Consider the following 18,376-nt stretch of genomic DNA (forward strand, 5'->3'; position numbering starts at 1 on the left):
CGACTCTCCCCCCTCCACCCCCAGCTGCGCATGCCCAGAGCCGGGAGACACAAAACCCTCCTGCGCCTCCGGGAGAGGCTCCAACGGCCCCGCACGAGCCAGGTAGAGCCGCAGCGCCCCACGCCTTCGCAGCCGGGTTCCTCCGCCCCCCCCGAACGTCTCTTCCGTCCCGAGAGAGTCAGGAACTACATCTCCCAGCCTGCCCCGGGGCCGCTTCCGCCCTCCCTGGCACAGGTAAGGGAGGGGTTCAGCAGCTGTTATTGCGCATGCTCAGTGCGAGGCCCAGCGGGGTTTGCAGGGGCTGGGGCTGGAGCAGCTGGGGGGCGGGGCCGAGAGGCAGGTGTCGGCTGAAGAAAACCCAGAGCCTGGGGGCGGGGCAGCTCCTGGGGGCGGGGCTCGGGCCCGGGCCCGGGCCAGACGCTGCTGCAGCCCCCGTGGGACCCGGGAGCCCGGGCTGGGCAGCTGCGGCTCCCCCCTGGGGGGCCTGTCATTAACCCCCCCGTGCCCGGCCGGGGGGGGCTCTCTGCAGCCGGGACCAGCCCCCTGGGCAGCCCCGGGCTCTGCCCGCCCCCGCCCCCAGCCGGAGCCCCCCGGTGAGTGAGAGACCCGGGGGGGGGGGGCAGGAAAGCGACTCTCTGCCCCCGGGAACCGGGGAGAAGCCGCGGAGCCGCCGCCAGGATCTGCCCCCGGCCCCGCTGGGATGGGGGGGCAGAGACTGGGGCCCGGCGGGGGGTCCCCTGGGGGGTGCCGGGCGGGGGGTGGGAGAAGCCGGAGTTGCGGGGGGGGAAGGTCGGGGGGGGGTTGAATTCCCGGGGGGGGAAGTGGCGGGCGGGGGAAGGGGGGGGTTAATTGGATCCTGTCCCTGTTTGTGCCACTTGCCTCTCAGCCCGGGTACAAATTCCCTCCGGTTCTGCCCCTTTTCTCTCTCAGCATCTCACACGTGGCTGCAAACTCCGGGGCGATTCCCCCCCTTTCCCCTCAAATGATCCGCGCTCTCGTCTCTCCTCATCCCCCCCGGTCTCTCCCTAATTCTCAAATGTCCGTTTAAAATCTCCTCCGATGTGGGGGGATTTTCCCACCCGTTTTATCTGCAGCGATTTGTCCTTGTGGGGGGAAACCTTTGGGATTCCCAACCTGTCAGGGCCGGTCTGGTGGGGCTTCCTTTGCCAGTGCGGCACTGTGGGGTATCTGGGGTCCCTGGCCAGGGACTCTGGGGGCTGGGTCCCAGGGAATATCTGTTGGGACCCTGGCTGGGGGTCTGGGTACCGGGGGGTGTCTGGGGACTGCTACTAAGCATGCTCCTTCTCCCTGATCAGCTGGTGCCAGTATCCTGACTCCAAGCACTGCTTGGCCTTCCCAGGCCACCCCCAGTGACCGTAATAACCTTCTATCCACTTATCAAACACCATGAGGTGAAATCACACATTTTGCTTTTCTCCCCTCTTGAAAACTGCAGGAACTTCCGGTTCCCTTGGGAAAATTCATGCCCCCCAGTCCTTGTCCTAGATCTGGGGGGTGAGGGAGGTGGGAAGGGGGTTAGCACTGCCACACAATGATCTCTTCCACAGCATTCTGGACTCATTCTTTCTGAACTCTGGTTTCATGGAGACCATTGTTAATCCAGAGGCACTGCAAGGACAGACAAGGAGTGACTCCAGATGTACAGTGGGGCAAATTAAATTAGCAATTCCTCCCTCTGAGGAGGTGCTCTCATTCGCTGCTCTCCCCAGAGAGCTAAAGGAGGGAAGGCTGCTCAAACGCTCTGTCCCTCTCTGCTCAGGATATTGGGGTTCAGCTTCCTGGGTCAGACACTGCAGCCTCCATTGTGATCTGGGAGACCAGTCTTAGCAGCTGCTGCTCCCCCAGTGGGGGTTCTGTGCTGGGAAGTGGTGACATTAATTAAAGCTTCTTCTCTGCCTGGCCCAGGTGATAACTTTCTCCAGCTGGTACTAGCCCCCTAGGGCAACCCTGGGCCCTGTTAATACTAAATTCTGAGTCAGAGACTCCAGGTAACTAAAAGAAACCAAGGGAAAATGCTGGGCCAGTCTGGCATTAAAATCACTCTACACAAACAGAGCCCCCCCCCCCCCCGCCCATTTCTCCTCCCATTAGCAATTGCAGGAGCAAATCCCACCATGGGGAGCAAACAACCCAGGAATGGGACTTTCCTACCAGACAGGCAGGGAGAGAGGACAGGGAAAAGGAGATATAGAGACTAAAAGGGGCCGTGGGAGAGAAGAGTTTAGACAGAGGTTTTCAGATCTCTGATCAGTCCAGACAGATGTATTACTTCACCCTGGGTAGAATCACTTTCCTGTGGACAAGATGAGGATCAGACAGAGGGAAATGCAGTTCCTGACTCCATGTCCCTCCTGCTGGGGTGTGGCTGCCATTGTATCAGTGTCAGATGGAATCATCGAAAGTGATTCCTTTGGTTCTGCTTTTTTTTTCTAGCATTGTGTTCAGAGACTTTGTCATGGGGCAGGGGGAGGGAGAAGGGAGTTTAAAAATGTCTCTGTGGGCTTAGCCTGGTAGGAGTGGCCAGGTCTACAAGGTAATAAAGAAAAGGAGTACTTGTGGCACCTTAGAGACTAACCAATTTATTTGAACATAAGCTTTCATGAGCTACAGCTCACGTCATCGGATGCATACTGTGGAAAATACAGAAGACGTTTTTATACACACAAACCATGAAAAAATGGGTGATTATCACTACAAAAGGTTTTCTCTCCCCCCACCCCACTCTCCTGCTGGTAATAGCTTATGTAAAGTGATCACTCTCCATACAATGTGTTTGATAATCAAGGTGGGCCATTTCCAGCAAAAATCCAGGTCCCCCCCAGCCCCAACACAAACCCACTCTCCTGTTGGTAATAGCTTATCACTCTCCTTATCATACACATTGTAAGGAGAAAGAAAAGGAGGACTTGTGGCACCTTAGAGACTAACCAATTTATTTTAGCATAAGCTTTCGTGAGCTACAGCTTACTTCATCGGATGCATACTGTGGTAAGTGTAGAAAATCTTTTTATACACACAAAGCATGAAAAAATACCTCTCCCCACCCCACTCTCCTGCTAGTAATAGCTTATCTAAAGTGATCACTCTCCTTACAATGTGTATGATAATCAAGTTGGGCCATTTCCAGCACAAATCCAGGTTTTCTCCCCCACCCCCACACAAAAACCCACTCTCCTGCTGGTAATAGCGAGAGACTGTTGAATTGGAATTCATTTGCTAATTGGATACAATTAACTTAGGCTTGAATAGAGACTGGGAGTGGCTAAGTCATTATGCAAGGTAACCTATTTCCCCTTGTTTTTTCCTACCCCCCCTCCCCCCCAGACGTTCTTGTTAAACCCTGCATTTGTGCTGGAAATGGCCCACCTTGATTATCATACACATTGTAAGGAGAGTGGTCACTTTAGATAAGCTATTACCAGCAGGAGAGTGGGTTTGTGTATGGGGGGGAGAAAACCTGGATTTGTGCTGGAAATGGCCCAGCTTGATTATCATACACATTGTAAGGAGAGTGATCACTTTAGATAAGCTATTACCAGCAGGAGAGTGGGGTGGGGGGAGGTATTTTTTCATGCTTTGTGTGTATAAAAAGATCTTCTACACTTTCCACAATATGCATCCGATGAAGTAAGCTGTAGCTCACGAAAGCTTATGCTCAAATAAATTGGTTAGTCTCTAAGGTGCCACAAGTCCTCCTTTTCTTTCTCCTTACAATGTGTGTGATAAGGAGAGTGATAAGCTATTACCAGCAGGAGAGTGGGTTTGGGGGGGGGGGAGAAAACCTGGATTTGTGCTGGAAATGGCCTACCTTGATTATCATACACATTGTAAGGAGAGGTTTCAGAGTAACAGCCGTGTTAGTCTGTATTCGCAAAAAGAAAAGGAGTACTTTCTGGCACCTTAGAGACTAACCAATTTATTGTAAGGAGAGTGATCACTTTAGATAAGCTATTACCAGCAGGAGAGTGGGTTTGTGGGGGGGGGAAGAACCTGGATTTGTGCTGGAAATGGCCCACCTTGATTATCATACACATTGTAAGGAGAGTGATCACTTTAGATAAGCTATTACCAGCAGGAGAGTGGGGTGGGGAGAGAGAAAACCTTCTGTAGTGATAATCACCCATTTTTTCATGGTTTGTGTATAAAAACGTCTTCTGTATTTTCCACAGTATGCATCCGATGACGTGAGCTGTAGCTCATGAAAGCTTATGCTCAAATAAATTGGTTAGTCTCTAAGGTGCCACAAGTACTCCTTTTCTTTTTGCAAATACAGACTAACACGGCTGTTACTCTGAAAGGTAATAAAGAGATCAAGCATTTTCCTAGCATGGCAGAATCTAGGATGTCTGTCTGCAGGGAAAGAGCCTGGGGGAATCATGATGTGAAATTAACTGAAGCCTGTTCTGAAACCTCCACAACTGCCCTTCTCGCCCTGCCAGTCCGCAGAATGACATCCATGTTTCGCTCCAGCTCATCCCATCCTCCCATGGGACAGGTGAGAAATGGCTGCAGAGGAGCCAGTTCAAGTAGGGATTATCGGGGGGCTCCTGCAGGAGGGAGGGAGCAGCAAATACACCAGAGATGGGAAGCTTTGCACCGTCTGGGTTGGAGGTTGGAATGGGGCAGGAAATGCACAGGGTGGAGAAAGGGAGGAGCACTGGGGGTGACAAAGCTGCTGGGAGTTGTTTAATATGTGGCCTAGATTCTAGGAACAGACCCATGAGGTTCAGAGGTGGAAATGCTCTAATTTATTGAACAGAAAATAACTCACCTACATGGAGCTGGGAAAACTGACCAGACTTATAGTGCTGGCGCCTGACCCGACTAACCAGCAGCTACTGTGAGATATGAAGGGGGCACCCACCAGTCAGGTTTGGGGAGATTCCTCTCCCTTTATATCCAGTTCCTCACAATGAGCAGGGTGTTCGGCTTCCTACCAAGGAGCTCTCTCTGGACCCTGCTAAGGGCTCCATCTCCTGTATCAGTCTGTGGTTAGTAAGTGTGTGATGGATCTGCTGGGAGAGAGGAGGAGCTCTCTCTTCATCCCTTCACCCTGGTGTTTCCTGGCTGCTCTGAGCAGGGTGGGGGTGGGACTCTTTTGACTGTGAGCCTCCCAAAGCTTCCATTTGATTGGCTCCTCTCCCCCACGAATAGTGGGGCTGTGAGTGGGGCAGCAGGTCCTGAGTGTGGGACTCTTACTCTTTCAGGGGCCGGTGACCTTCGAGGAGGTGGCGGTGTATTTCACCAGGGAAGAGGGGGTTCTGCTGGACCCCACTCAGAGAGCCCTCTGCAGAGACGTCATACAGGAGAACTATAAGAATGTGACCTCGGTGGGTAAGGAGTCCTGTCCCCTCGGTTCTTGGAAGGGGAACTGAAGAGATGAGGTTCACGCCACCCCCACAATGCCACCTCTGCTCTGTCCTTTTTCAGCATCACGCCAATATGCCAGTGACACACACGCCTGCCAGAGACCCTCCCCTGCTGCAGAACACTTTGGGAACAGAGCACAGGAGCAGTATCACACGGTGTCTAAGATCTCCTGTTTGCTCAAGTAAAACTGGGGGTTAGGTCCGGCATAACGAACAGAAGCTTCCTAGCCCGACCCTCTCTTCAAACCCTGAGCCTGCTCCACCCAAACCAGAATGTGCTTGCAGTGTAAGAAGCAGGCTACTGGGGTCAGAGCTGCTGGTCCAGGGTTACTTATCACACAGACACTCAGTGCGTCCTTGAATGCTGGCTGGGAATATCCAAACAAGGGAGTTCCAGCAGGAGAACATTGAATCTCTCCCAGAATTACAGATGAAACATAGAATCATAGACTATCAGGGTTGCAAGGGATCTCAGGAGGTCATCTAGTCCAACCCCCTGCTCAAAGCAGGACCAATCCCCAACTAAATCATCCCAGCCAGGGCTTTGTCAAGCCTGACCTTAAAAACCTCAAAGAAAGGAGATTCCACCACCTCCCTAGGTAACTCATTCCAGTGCTTCACCACCCTCCTAGTGAAAAAGTTTTTCCTAATATCCAACCTAAACCTCCCCCACTGCAACTTGAGACCATTCAGCTATCAAATCCCCCCTCATCCTTCTTTTCTTCAGACTAAACAATCCCAGTTCCCTCAGCCTCTCCTCATAAGTCATCTGTTCCAGTCCCCTAATCATTTTTGTTGCCCTCCGCTGGACTCTTTCCAATTTTTCCACATTGTTCTTTTAGTGTGGGGCCCAAGACTGGACACAGTACTCCAGATGAGGCCTCACCAATGTCGAATAGAGAGGAAGGATCACGTCCCTCGATCTGCTGGCAATGCCCCTACATATACAGCCCAAAACGCCATTGGCCTTCCTGGCAACAAGGGCACACTGTTGACTCATATCCAGCTTCTCGACCACTGTAACCCCTAGGTCCTTTTCTGCAGAACTGCTGCCGAGCCATTCGGTCCTTAGTCTGTAGCGGTGCCTGGGATTCTTCTATCCTAAGTGCAGGACTCTGCACTTGTCCTTGTTGAACCTCATCAGATTTCTTTTGGACCAATCCTCTAATTTGTCTAGGTCCCTCTGTATCCTATCCCTACCTTCCAGCGTATCTACCTCTCCTCCCAGTTTAGTGTCATCTGCAAATTTGCTGAGGGTGCAATCCACGCCATCCTCCAGATCATTAATGAAGATATTGAACAAAATCGGCCCCAGGATCGACCCTTGGGGCACTCCACTTGATACCAGCTGCCAACTAGACATGGAGCCATTGATCACTACCCGTTGAGCCTGACAATCTAGCCAACTTTCTATCCATCTTATAGTCCATTCATCCAGCTCATATTCTTGAGAAATGGAGAGTCTTGTTCCCCCATCACCATGTGTAATAGCCACAATCTCTCTTCTCTGCAGGCATCTTGGATTTTTGAGTCCCTCATTGCCAAAGTCACATGACCCCATGTAACAGGATTCATGACCCGCCCCTCTTCCTGGGGCTCACTTGCTGCCCCCCAGTAAGGCTCAGAGAGGCTTCAGGGTTGTGCAACACCCGTGTCTTTATTTACCTACAGTTATCCCACCGCCATTGTCTGTCTATATACGAGCTTCACAGGATTATTCAACCTCTTTTACAGGCAGAGTCAGCCTTCAGTTAGGAGGCCTCCAGTTCCCTCCCTCCCTGACTGACTGACTGACTGACTGACTGACTTCTCCCTGGCTTCTGGCTCCCTCCCAGCCTTCTTAGCCCTTGGCTTGTCAGGCCAGCAGGTGTTGCCAATCCTCAGGCCAGCATCAGGTCTTTTCCATCAGCCCCACTCTGTTTCCCCTGATTGGAGCTGACTGGGCAGGGGCTAATTAGGTGCTTTTGCACCAGCACCCTGCTACACCCAGATTCTTATTTTTCACATTCTGCTTTTCCAGGCTAATTAGAGTCTGTTGCCCTTGAATTACAGCTTCTAATTTCCCAGTTCCAATCATAGAAGAAGGGACCTCAGGAGGTCATCCAGTCCAACTCCCTGCTCCAAGCAGGACCAATCGCCAACTAAATCATCCCAGCCAGCGCTTTCTAAAGCCTGACTTTAAAAACCTCTAAGGAAGGAGATTCCACCACCTCCCTGGATAACCCATTACAGTGCTTCAGCAGCCTCCTAGTGGAAAAGTGTTTCCTAATATCCAGATGAGTCCTCACCAATGCCGAATAGAAGGGAATGATCATGTCCCTCGATCTGCTGGCAATGCCCCTACTTATACAGCCCAATATACCATTCGCCTTCTTGGCAACAAGGGCACACTGTTGTCTCATATCCAGCCTCTCGTCCACAATAACTCCTAGGTCCTTTTTTGCAGAACTGCTGCCTAGCCATTCGGTCCCTAGTCTGTAGCAGTGCATGGGATTCTTCCGTCCTAAGTGCAGGACTCTGCACTTGTCCTTGTTGAACCTCATCAGATTTCTTTTGGCCCAATCCTCCAATTTGTCTAGGTCCCTCTGTATCCTATCCCTACCCTCCAGCGTATCTACCACTCCTCCCAGTTTAGTGTCATCTGCAAACTTGCTGAGAGTGCAATCCACGCGATCCTCCAGATCATTAATGAAGATATTGAACAAAACTGGCCCCAGGACCGACCCTTGGGGCACTCCACTTGATACCGGCTGCCAACTAGACACGGAGCCATCGATTACTACCCATTGAGCCCAACAATCTAGCCAGGTTTCTATCCACGTTATAGTCCATTCATCCAGCCCATACTTCTTTAACTTGCTGGCAAAAATACTGTGGGAGACCGTATCAAAAGCTTTGCTAAAGTCAAGGAATAACATGTCCACCGCTTTCCCTTCATCCACAGAACCAGTTATCTTGTCATAGAAGGCAATTAGGTTAGTCGGGCATGACTTGCCCTTGGTGAATCCATGCTGACTGTTCCTGATCACTTTCCTCTCCGCTAAGTGCTTCAGAATTGATTCCTTGAGGACCTGCTCCATGATTTTTCCAGGGACTGAGGTGAGGCTGACTGGCCTGTAGTTCCCCGGATCCTCCTCCTTCCCTTTTTTAAAGATGGGCACTACATTTGCCTTTTTCCAGTTGTCCGGGACCTCCCCCGATCACCATGAGTTTCCAAAGATAATGGCCAACGGCTCTGCAATCACATCCACCAACTCCTTAAGCACCCTCGGACGCAGTGCATCAAGCCCTATGGACTTGTGCTCGTCCAGCTTTTCTGAATAGTCCTGAACCACTTCTTTCTCCAGAGAGGGCTTTTCACCTCCTCCGCATACTTTGCTGCCCACTGCAGTAGTCTGGGAGGTGACCTTGTTTGTGAAGACAGAAGAGCATTGAGTACATTAGCTTTTTCCACATCCTCTGTCACTAGGTTGCCTCCCCCCGTAACCTCAATAAGGATTCTTTAAAATACAGCCAGCTCTCCTGGACTCCTTTCCCCCTCACGTTATTCTCCAAGGGGATCCTGCCCATCAGTTCCCTGAGGGAGTCAAAGTCTGCTTTTCTGAAGTCCCAGGTCAGTATTCTGCTGCTCTCCTTTCTTCCTTGTGTCAGGATCCTGAACTCAACCATCTCATGGTCACTGCCTCCCAGGTGGCCATCCACTTCTGCTTCCCCTACTAATTCTTCCCTGTTTGTGAGCAGGGTTCTCCACACCCAGGGATTTTCCTACTCCCTTCCATTACACTCGACTCACTAGATTCCCTAGTACATAAGAACGGCCAGACTGGGTCAGACCAAAGGTCCATCTAGCCCAGTATTCTGTCTTCCAACAGTGACTCCAAGATCATAGAATATCAGGGTTAGAAGGGACCTCAGGAGGTCATCTAGTCCCACCCCCTGCTCAAAGCAGGACCAATCCCCAATTAAATCATCCCAGCCAGGGCTTTCTAAAGCCTGACCTTAAAAACTTCTAAGGAAGGAGATTCCACCACCTCCCTAGCTAACGCATTCCAGTCTTTCACCACCCTCCTAGTGAAAGTTTTTCCTAATATCCAACCTAAACCTCCCCCACTGCAACTTCAGACCATTACTCCTTGTTCTGTCATCTGCTACCACTGAGAATAGTCTAGATCCATCCTCTTTGGAACCCCCTTTCAGGTAGTTGAAAGCAGCTATCAAATCCCCCCTCATTCTTCTCTTCCGCAGACTAAACAATCCCAGTTCCCTCAGCCTCTCCTCATAAGTCATGTGTCCCCTAATCATTTTTGTTGCCCTCCGCTGGACTCTTTCCAATTTTTCCACATCCTTCTTGTAGTGTGGGGCCCAAAACTGGACACAGTACTCCAGATGAGGCCTCACCAATGTCAAATAGAGGGGAACGATCACGTCCCTCGATCTGCTGGCAATGCCCCTACATATACATCCCAAAATGCCATTGGTCTTCTTGGCAACAAGGGCACACTGCTGACTCATATCCAGCTTCTCGTCCACTGTAACCCCTAGGTCCTTTTCTGCAGAACTGCTGCCTAGCCATTCGGTCCCTGGTCTGTAGCGGTGCCTGGGATTCTTCCATCCTAAGTGCAGGACTCTGCATTTGTCCTTGTTGAACCTCATCTGGAGCCAAAAGTGGGCGTTACTCTGCTGCCTGTCAGGGTAAAAAGGGTGACAGGGAAGATTTCAGAAGGGCTCTAGTTCCTGTCACATCGTGATTTGCCCCGGCCCTTTCCCTGCACAAGATGTTTCTGACTCGCATGCTGGGAAAACATTCCATCACTTTATCACAGCCCAGACCCAACCCCTCCCCCCAGCACTAAATCCACTGTGCTAGTTTTAAAACCCTGAGGGCAACGCCCCTAACTGTGGGGACCAGGCAGAGGCAGGGACAGGACAAAGTCTGCCCAGTGCTGGTTCAGTAAATGGAATGAATTTTGCTGGTGGTATTAAGCTGGAAGGCATTGTCAATAGAGACAAATAGTGGACCATTAAGTGGGGCTCACTTCCACTTTATGTATTACATTCCTCAGCCTCATGCTTCACAGCCAGACAGGAGGTCAGACCAGATGATCCAATGGTCCCTTCTGGCCTTAGACTTTATGACTCTAAGACTGGATGTGGGCAGGTTTGGGAGCTTGTGACCTTCCCACCCCCAACTTATTTCTCCTTCATTTTCTGTCTTCTCTTTCACCCTCTCCCCTCCCTCTGCCTGGGAGACTTAGGGATCGTTGGTCACTAGATTCCTTTGCTCTCCTGCAATCACTGACAGCACTAAATGCCGGTTTAGATCCAAACTTTCTGCCTCGTCCCGATCTCTACTAACCACCGAAGGGGTTTCAGTCTCTACAGCTGCAAACTGCCTAATTTCACAACTGAAATAAGTATCACTTATTGGAAGTCACATTATTTCTGACCCCCAAACATTTACTAAAAAAGTAAGAATAAAACATGTGTCCGTGCTGAGTCTGTATATAACTTGTATTTTCAAGAGGCCGACAGAGAACACTTGACCACAATGAACAAGGGAGTGCAGGAGTGTGGGAGTGAGATTTTCTTTGCTTTAGATCACAATGAAACGCTCAACATCTCACAGCCTCCTGCCTGCCTTTCCTGAGCCCCCAGGGGTTGCAAACTACCAGCTGAGAAACACCAGCCAGGATCATTATTTTGTAACATCATTGACTACAAATGGGAAGAGTGCTATACTGTATCTGGACAAAACATGAATGAGCCAAGTGCTATGGCATACATGGGCCAACCTTGGGAACTGTTAATTCCAATAACACCCATGTTTTGAATTCTCTGCCTGACTTCACTGCAAAAAGAATACGAAAGTTCATAAGATCTTACAATACCCTATAGCAACAAATTGATGAAAAGTAGGTTACATTATTTTCAGCAATGAATGCGATGCACAGGTGCAAGAAGACCAAATACGGAAAATTAAATTAGTCCAAACAAAAGGGGGCTACTGATGTCGTTCAGGGACAGTACTAAGATCATCCTTGGTGAACAAGAAAATGTGGGAACAAAATTACCTATGTCAAATTTGGCCTTAGGGACATGGATTTAATTAGTAAACAAAATAATAAATTGTGTCATCCACGTTTATTTCTTTGGGGACTTTTTTTTAAAATGGGGGAGAGGGAAGAAAGAAAATCATCTCTCAACTTGCCAAGTTGAATCTCATCACAACTCATCCAATGTTCCTCAACCCAAGTCAGAAGAAGCAACCTAAACTGAGAGGCTTTGTTTTGATTATGTTTTAACTTGTATTTCCTCTTTTTCCCCCGATGATCCAGGATACTTAATTTTCACTTTTGAAATTTTGAGCATAGTTATATCCTGTTCCTTTCTCACAAAGGCTGTAAAATATGTTCCAACGAGACCCATTGCTCCAGTGAGTAGTGACTTTCTTAAAGTCTCTAAGTGCTTGTAAGTTAAATTATTTTCTAAAAGGACCCCTCAAAAGAGCAGCATTAGTAATGAAACTTACTCTCTTCCCCACAGTCCACTGCCTCTGTGCCTTTACTCTCTGCTGCAACGCCTTTCAGTAATAATTCTAGCTCTGCTGAAGATGTTCCCCAGAAATTAATTATCCCAGGGATGAACAGGAATGTATTGGGGAAAAAATTAAGATTCTATCTTAAATGTATAAAATCATTCCAGGAAATATACATTCTTTTAAGGCAGAATTTCAGCATAAGAAATGCTTAGAGCAAATATTTAATAAAAAAACCTATTCATACTTGAAGTACAAGTTATGCAAAAAAGGGACTGAATTGCTGTTTTAACAAAATTATCTGCTAATCGCGGTTTTATTAATTTAAAGTGTAAAAATCAACTACAACCTGTCCCAAGAGTGAAAAGTGCACTAAAATAGTAAGTTAAAAATGTAAATACACTACCCATTTTAAAAAGTCACAACAAATACAAAAAGTCTTTTTTTAAAGCACAAAAAAGCTAAAAACCTCTAACTATATAGACCTCTACCATACCCCCCCTTCGTCGTCTCTTTTCCAAGCTGGACAGTCTCAGGCTTTGTCTACACTGGCACTTCTCTCCCGCCAACAAACAGCAGTTACACTGCGCGCCTTTTAGCAGCACGGCGGGAGCGGCATAGCCGTGTCACTAAAACTGCATAGTGTAGCCACAGCCTCAGTCTTATTAATCTCTCCTCATGCGGAAGCTGTTCCATACCCCTCATCATTTTGTTGCTCTTTTCTGAACCTTTTCCAATTCCAATATATTTTTGTTGAGATAGGGCGACCACATCTGCACACAGTATTCAAGATGTGGACGTACCATGGACTTATACCGAGGCAATATGATATTTTCGGTCTGATTATCGCTCCCTTTCTCAATGATTCCCAACATTGTGTTCACATTTTTGACCGACGCTGCACGCTGAGTGGATGTTTCCAGGGAACTATCCACAATGACTCCAAGATCTCTTTCTTGAGTGGTAACTGCTAATTTAGACCCCATCATTTTCGGTGTATTTGATATGACCTTTTCCAATGTGCGTTACTTTGCATTTATCAACATTGAAATTCATCTGCTTGGTAACTGGGGAAAATCATAAAGGCGCCTCGGGGCGGGTGACAGAGTTATTTACCAGAACACAAGATCTCTTGCGGTGAGTGATGGGAAGTTCATTTATCCCAGGAAAAGAGGAGGGATAAGGGCCGCGATGAGCTGTACATCACCAACAGGAGGGACACCTCCCCCCAGAACTTCATCAACTTGCACTGAGCCAAATCCTACATCTCTGCAGCCCACATTTCATCTCCTTCCTCCCCAACCCTCCTAGGAGCTAGAAAGGCTCCCCGGTCACTGTGACACGCACACAGTCCGTGGGAAGGGACTCTGGGCTCACACAGACTGACTCTCTCCTGCCCAGCAGCCTCCCGCACCCTAAGGGCATCATGTCACCCCCGTGTCGGACCCGGCCCTCTCCCTGGGCTCCAGTGGGGACGGTTCCCTGGCTGAGGCTGGCAGGCCGGGCCCTGCATTCACCGTCACTCAGGGCACCGGGATCCCAGGCAAACCTGGGCCCTGGGCACCTACCAGCAGCTCCTCGCTTGCTGCTGCTCCTCGGCTTTGGCTGCTTCTCTCTCTTTTCCCAGAGGGGCCCGATGCTCTCGTGGGGGCTCCTGGAAGATGGGGAGAGAGGGTTAGAAACCGCTGCAAACGGCCTCCCAGCTGTCCGATTTCAGGGGCCGTCCTGTCCTGCAGAGTCAGGGGGACTCAGACTGAGAGGAGACGGTGAAACAGGGAGCGACTTTTCCAGAGAAAACGCCACGGCAGGGCCCCAGGCTGCCGTCACCGGGGTGCAGCCCAACCCCCAGATCCCCACGTCCCCGGGGCCACACTCACATCCCAAGCAGCCAACTTCAGACAGTCCCCCACTTTCCCCAGCTCCAAGCCCCAATGCTCCCACAGGGCCGGATCTGAACATGGAGCCCCCCAAGGATCCCCCAATCATAGAATCATAGAATATCAGGGTTGGAAGGGACCCCAGAAGGTCATCTAGTCCAACCCCCTGCTCGAAGCAGGACCAATCCCCAACTAAATCATCCCAGCCAGGGCTTTGTCAAGCCTGACCTTAAAAACCTCTAAGGAAGGAGATTCTACCACCTCCCTAGGTAACGCATTCCAGTGTTTCACCACCCTCTTAGTGAAAAAGTTTTTCCTAATATCCAATCTAAACCTCCCCCATTGCAACTTGAGACCATTACTCCTCGTTCTGTCATCTGCTACCATTGAGAACAGTCTAGAGCCATCATCTTTGGAACCCCCTTTCAGGTAGTTGAAAGCAGCTATCAAATCCCCCCTCATTCTTCTCTTCTGCAGACTAAACAATCCCAGCTCCCTCAGCCTCTCCTCATAAGTCATGTGCTCTAGACCCCTAATCATTTTTGTTGCCCTTCGCTGGACTCTCTCCAATTTATCCACATCCTTCTTGTAGTGTGGGGCCCAAAACTGGACACAGTACTCCAGATGAGGCCTCACCAGTGTCGAATAGAGGGGAACGATCACATCCCTCGATCTGCTCGCTATGCCCCTACTTATACATCCCAAAATGCCATTGGCCTTCTTGGCAACAAGGGCACACTGTTGACTCATATCCAGCTTCTCGTCCACTGTCACCCCTAGGTCCTTTTCCGCAGAACTGCTGCCTAGCCATTCGGTCCCTAGTCTGTAGCGGTGCATTGGATTCTTCCATCCTAAGTGCAGGACCCTGCACTTATCCTTATTGAACCTCATCAGATTTCTTTTGGCCCAATCCTCCAATTTGTCTAGGTCCTTCTGTATCCTATCCCTCCCCTCCAGCGTATCTACCACTCCTCCCAGTTTAGTATCATCTGCAAATTTGCTGAGAGTGCAATCCACACCATCCTCCAGATCATTTATGAAGATATTGAACAAAACCGGCCCCAGGACCGACCCCTGGGGCACTCCACTTGACACCGGCTGCCAACTAGACATGGAGCCATTGATCACTACCCGTTGAGCCCGACAATCTAGCCAGCTTTCTACCCACCTTATAGTGCATTCATCTAGCCCATACTTCCGTAACTTGCTGACAAGAATACTGTGGGAGACCGTGTCAAAAGCTTTGCTAAAGTCAAGAAACAATACATCCACTGCTTTCCCTTCATCCACAGAACCAGTAATCTCATCATAAAAGGCGATTAGATTAGTCAGGCATGACCTTCCCTTGGTGAATCCATGCTGACTGTTCCTGATCACTTTCCTCTCATGTAAGTGCTTCAGGATTGATTCTTTGAGGACCTGCTCCATGATTTTTCCAGGGACTGAGGTGAGGCTGACTGGCCTGTAGTTCCCAGGATCCTCCTTCTTCCCTTTTTTAAAGATTGGCACTACATTAGCCTTTTTCCAGTCATCCGGGACTTCCCCCGTTCGCCACGAGTTTTCAAAGATAATGGCCAAGGGCTCTGCAATCACAGCCGCCAATTCCTTCAGCACTCTCGGATGCAACTCGTCTGGCCCCATGGACTTGTGCACGTCCAGCTTTTCTAAATAGTCCCTAACCACCTCTATCTCCACAGAGGGCTGGCCATCTCTTCCCCATTCTGTGATGCCCAGCGCAGCAGTCTGGGAGCTGACCTTGTTAGTGAAAACAGAGGCAAAAAAAGCATTGAGTACATTAGCTTTTTCCACATCCTCTGTCACTAGGATCGCCAGCTCTGACCCCCCCCGCACGTAAATCGACTGGCACCAAACTCCCAGCTCTAAGCCACCCCACCATCCCCAGCACCAGACACTCCTCCCACCCCACAGCTCCGGCTCTGACCCTCCCCCAGCTGCCGCCATCCCCTCCTGGGCTCCCAGTGCCTCCTGCAGCTCCCGGCCCAGCCTCTGCCGGGCTCCACCCCACCGGCCCTGCAGCAGGGGCTGCTCCGCCCCAGCCGGCCCGGGACACTCGCCCCCCGCAGCCCCAGGCAGCCCCTCTCCAGCCGCGGGGAGCTCGGGACCCAGGCAGGGGGCGAACCAGGCAGCCGGGCCCGGACCCTCCCCGCAGGAGCGTGTCGGCCCCACGCGTGTCTCCGCCCCCCGCGGCCCACCCGCGCCCTGCCCCGCTCCGCGCTGCCCCGCGGGCTGCAGGGCTGGAGCAGCCTCCGCGCTGCCCCCGGCCCCGGCCATGGCCCCGCTGCAAACACACAAAGGTTCCCCGGGCTGCAGGGGCAGGAAGGGGCGGCTCCACCCTGGGCCTGGACCTGCCCCACCAGGCCCCTCGCAGGGTGTTTGTGACACTCGGGGAATCGGGGAACCCCCCCTTAGCCTGGGGGGGGGCAGGCAGGAGACCGGCTGGATCTTACCCCCAGAAAAGCAAGGGGAAGGGGCTGTTTTTGCTGAATCGTTAGACTAAGGAGACCCCGGCTGGGAGTGCAGCGCTCGCATTTCAGTTCAGCTTTGGAGACTTGGCACAAGACATGTAGAATCCCCTTCCTAGAAAGCGCCTAAATCCCATGGCCGCAGCTCTCCAGTGCCCGGCTTGTGAGCTGCACTGCGAAGAGTTCCTGCAGGAAACTTCCCCCACGCAGCAGAGTGGCGCAGCGGAAGCGTGCTGGGCCCATAACCCAGAGGTCGATGGATCGAAACCATCCTCTGCTAGCTTGGTTTTATTCCATTCAGCCTGCCTTTCTTTCTCCCACATGGGAAACAGGAACAAATTCTCTCCCTCTTTACCCTTCCACAGCGCTTAAAGGAAGGAATAAAGGCCCAGCAGCTCCCTAGCGCACAGAGTCCCCTCCCGTAAGGAGAGAGATGTGCAATGATGGGCTCTGGCTCAGGGTTGTCAGGTTTATAGAACTTTTGGTGGTGCCCAGAACAGGTCCAAGTCCTGCCCGCCCCCCACCCGCCTAAGGCTCTGGGAGGGAGTTTGGGTGCAGGAGGGGGTGCAAGCTCTGGGAGGGAGTTTGGGTGCTGGGTGTGGGCTCTGGGCTGGGGCAGGGATGCAGGAGGGGGTGCGGGCTCTGGCAGGGAGTGTGGGTGCATGAGGTGCAAGCTCTGGGCTGGGGCAGAGGGTTGGGGGGCAGAGGGCAGACCCTGGGATGGAGTTTGTGTGCAGGCTCTGGGCTGGGGCTGGGACAGGGTGTTGGGGTGCAGGGGAGGGTGTTGGCAGGCTCTGGGAGGGAATTTGGGTACATGAGGTGCGGGCTCTGGGCTGGGGCAGGGGGTTGGGGTGGCAGACCCTGGGAGGGAGTTTGGGAGCAGGTTCTGGGCTGGGGCAGGGGGTTGGGGGGCCGACCCTGGGAGGGAGTTTGGGTGCAGGCTCTGGGCTGGGGCAGGGGGTTGGGGGGCAGGGGGAGGAGGTGGCGGGCTCTGGGAGGGAGTTTGGGTGTGGGCGGCGTGCGGGATCTGGCCTGGGGCACAGGATTGGGGTGTGGCACTTATCTTGGGCAGCTCCTGAAAGTGACCTGCACCCCCATCTGGCATCAGCTCCTAGGTGGGCCGGGCAGGGGGGTCTCCGGGCACCACTACCCGCAGACACCACCCCTGCCGCAGTTGCAATGGCAGTGTTGGTTGGTGCTCAGGGTGTGGGCAGCGGGTGAGAGACACCCCCCCGCAGGGGCTGCAGGGACGTGCCAGACACTCCTGTGACTGGTGCGGAGCGAGGATGGGCAGGAAGCCGCTTTCGCCCCCCTGCGCTGCTGGTAGTGGCGGCGGGGGGCCCCCGGGCCCCTTTAAATCACCCAGGGCCAGCTCCTCAGGTGGCCCTGGGGACAGCCACACCAGCCGCTGCTGGAACGGCCCCGGGCAGCTGGCTCTGGGGACTGCCTAAGCGGCGGAAAATGTGGCTGTCCCCAGAGACCGACTGAGCAGCGGTCCTGGGGGTGGCAGGCGCAGCCACAACTCGGTGGCTCCTGGCAGCTGTCCCAGGGCAGCCAGAGTTGCAGCGGCCCCCAGGGATTCCCCCCCAGCAGTGGCCAGAGTGACAGTGGGTGCCTGGGGCTTCCCCCTCCCCAGCGGCACAGTGGGCTCCCCGGGGCTTCCCCCCCACAGCAGCTGTTGCTATGGGCCCTCCACTTTCCCCCCCACCAAGATTCAAACAGAGGTAATTACGGTATAGGTTGGAGGTCATGATTTTTTGTTTCTTGCCCATGACCTCTCCATGACTTTTACTAAAAATACCCAGGATTAAATCGTAGCCTTAACTATGATTCCAGTCACAGGATTTCTTTTGCAGCAGGGTCTTTTTTCCTGGAAGAGCAGGGTGGTATTTCCTGGACAGAGGCAGCCTGATTCATATTCTGCAAGCCATCTGCAAGATTCAAACTTTATTCTTGGGCGAATTCGGTGCCAATGCACACGCGCAGAATTCATGTCCCCCACAGATTTCTTTGCTTCCCTGCAGAAAAATGACTTTCTGATGGCCAAGCAAAGGGCGGACACAAGAGTGGTCATGCACCCCTCCTGAACAG

The 18,376-nt window shown here is 51.9% G+C and overlaps 1 protein-coding gene, 1 long non-coding RNA gene and 1 other non-coding gene across 5 annotated transcripts in view; 2 read left to right on the top strand and 1 right to left on the bottom strand.

Moving 5' to 3' along the window:
• Nucleotides 1-18,376, bottom strand: part of LOC141978983 (zinc finger protein 565-like) — a 72,233-nt gene that overhangs the window by 47,500 nt on the left and 6,357 nt on the right. For both annotated transcript variants that reach the window (XM_074941423.1, XM_074941425.1), the window contains exon 4: nt 13,494-13,579. In XM_074941423.1, the coding sequence (XP_074797524.1) occupies nt 13,494-13,579 (86 nt within the window). The remainder of the gene's footprint in view (nt 1-13,493; nt 13,580-18,376) is intronic.
• Nucleotides 53-12,359, top strand: LOC141978994 (uncharacterized). 2 transcript variants are annotated; one of them, XR_012636452.1, is made up of 3 exons: nt 53-234; nt 4,295-4,516; nt 5,229-12,359. It is a non-coding gene; the product is annotated as an uncharacterized LOC141978994 (long non-coding RNA). The 2 variants fall into 2 exon arrangements; XR_012636453.1 differs by lacking the exon at nt 53-234 and adding an exon at nt 578-593 and having other exon boundaries at nt 4,378-4,516.
• TRNAM-CAU (transfer RNA methionine (anticodon CAU)) lies at nt 16,494-16,565 on the top strand. Its single transcript has one exon. It is a non-coding gene; the product is annotated as a tRNA-Met (tRNA).

Source organism: Natator depressus, chromosome 28 (genome assembly GCF_965152275.1).
Source record: "Natator depressus isolate rNatDep1 chromosome 28, rNatDep2.hap1, whole genome shotgun sequence".
Classification (NCBI taxonomy): domain Eukaryota; kingdom Metazoa; phylum Chordata; order Testudines; family Cheloniidae; genus Natator; species Natator depressus.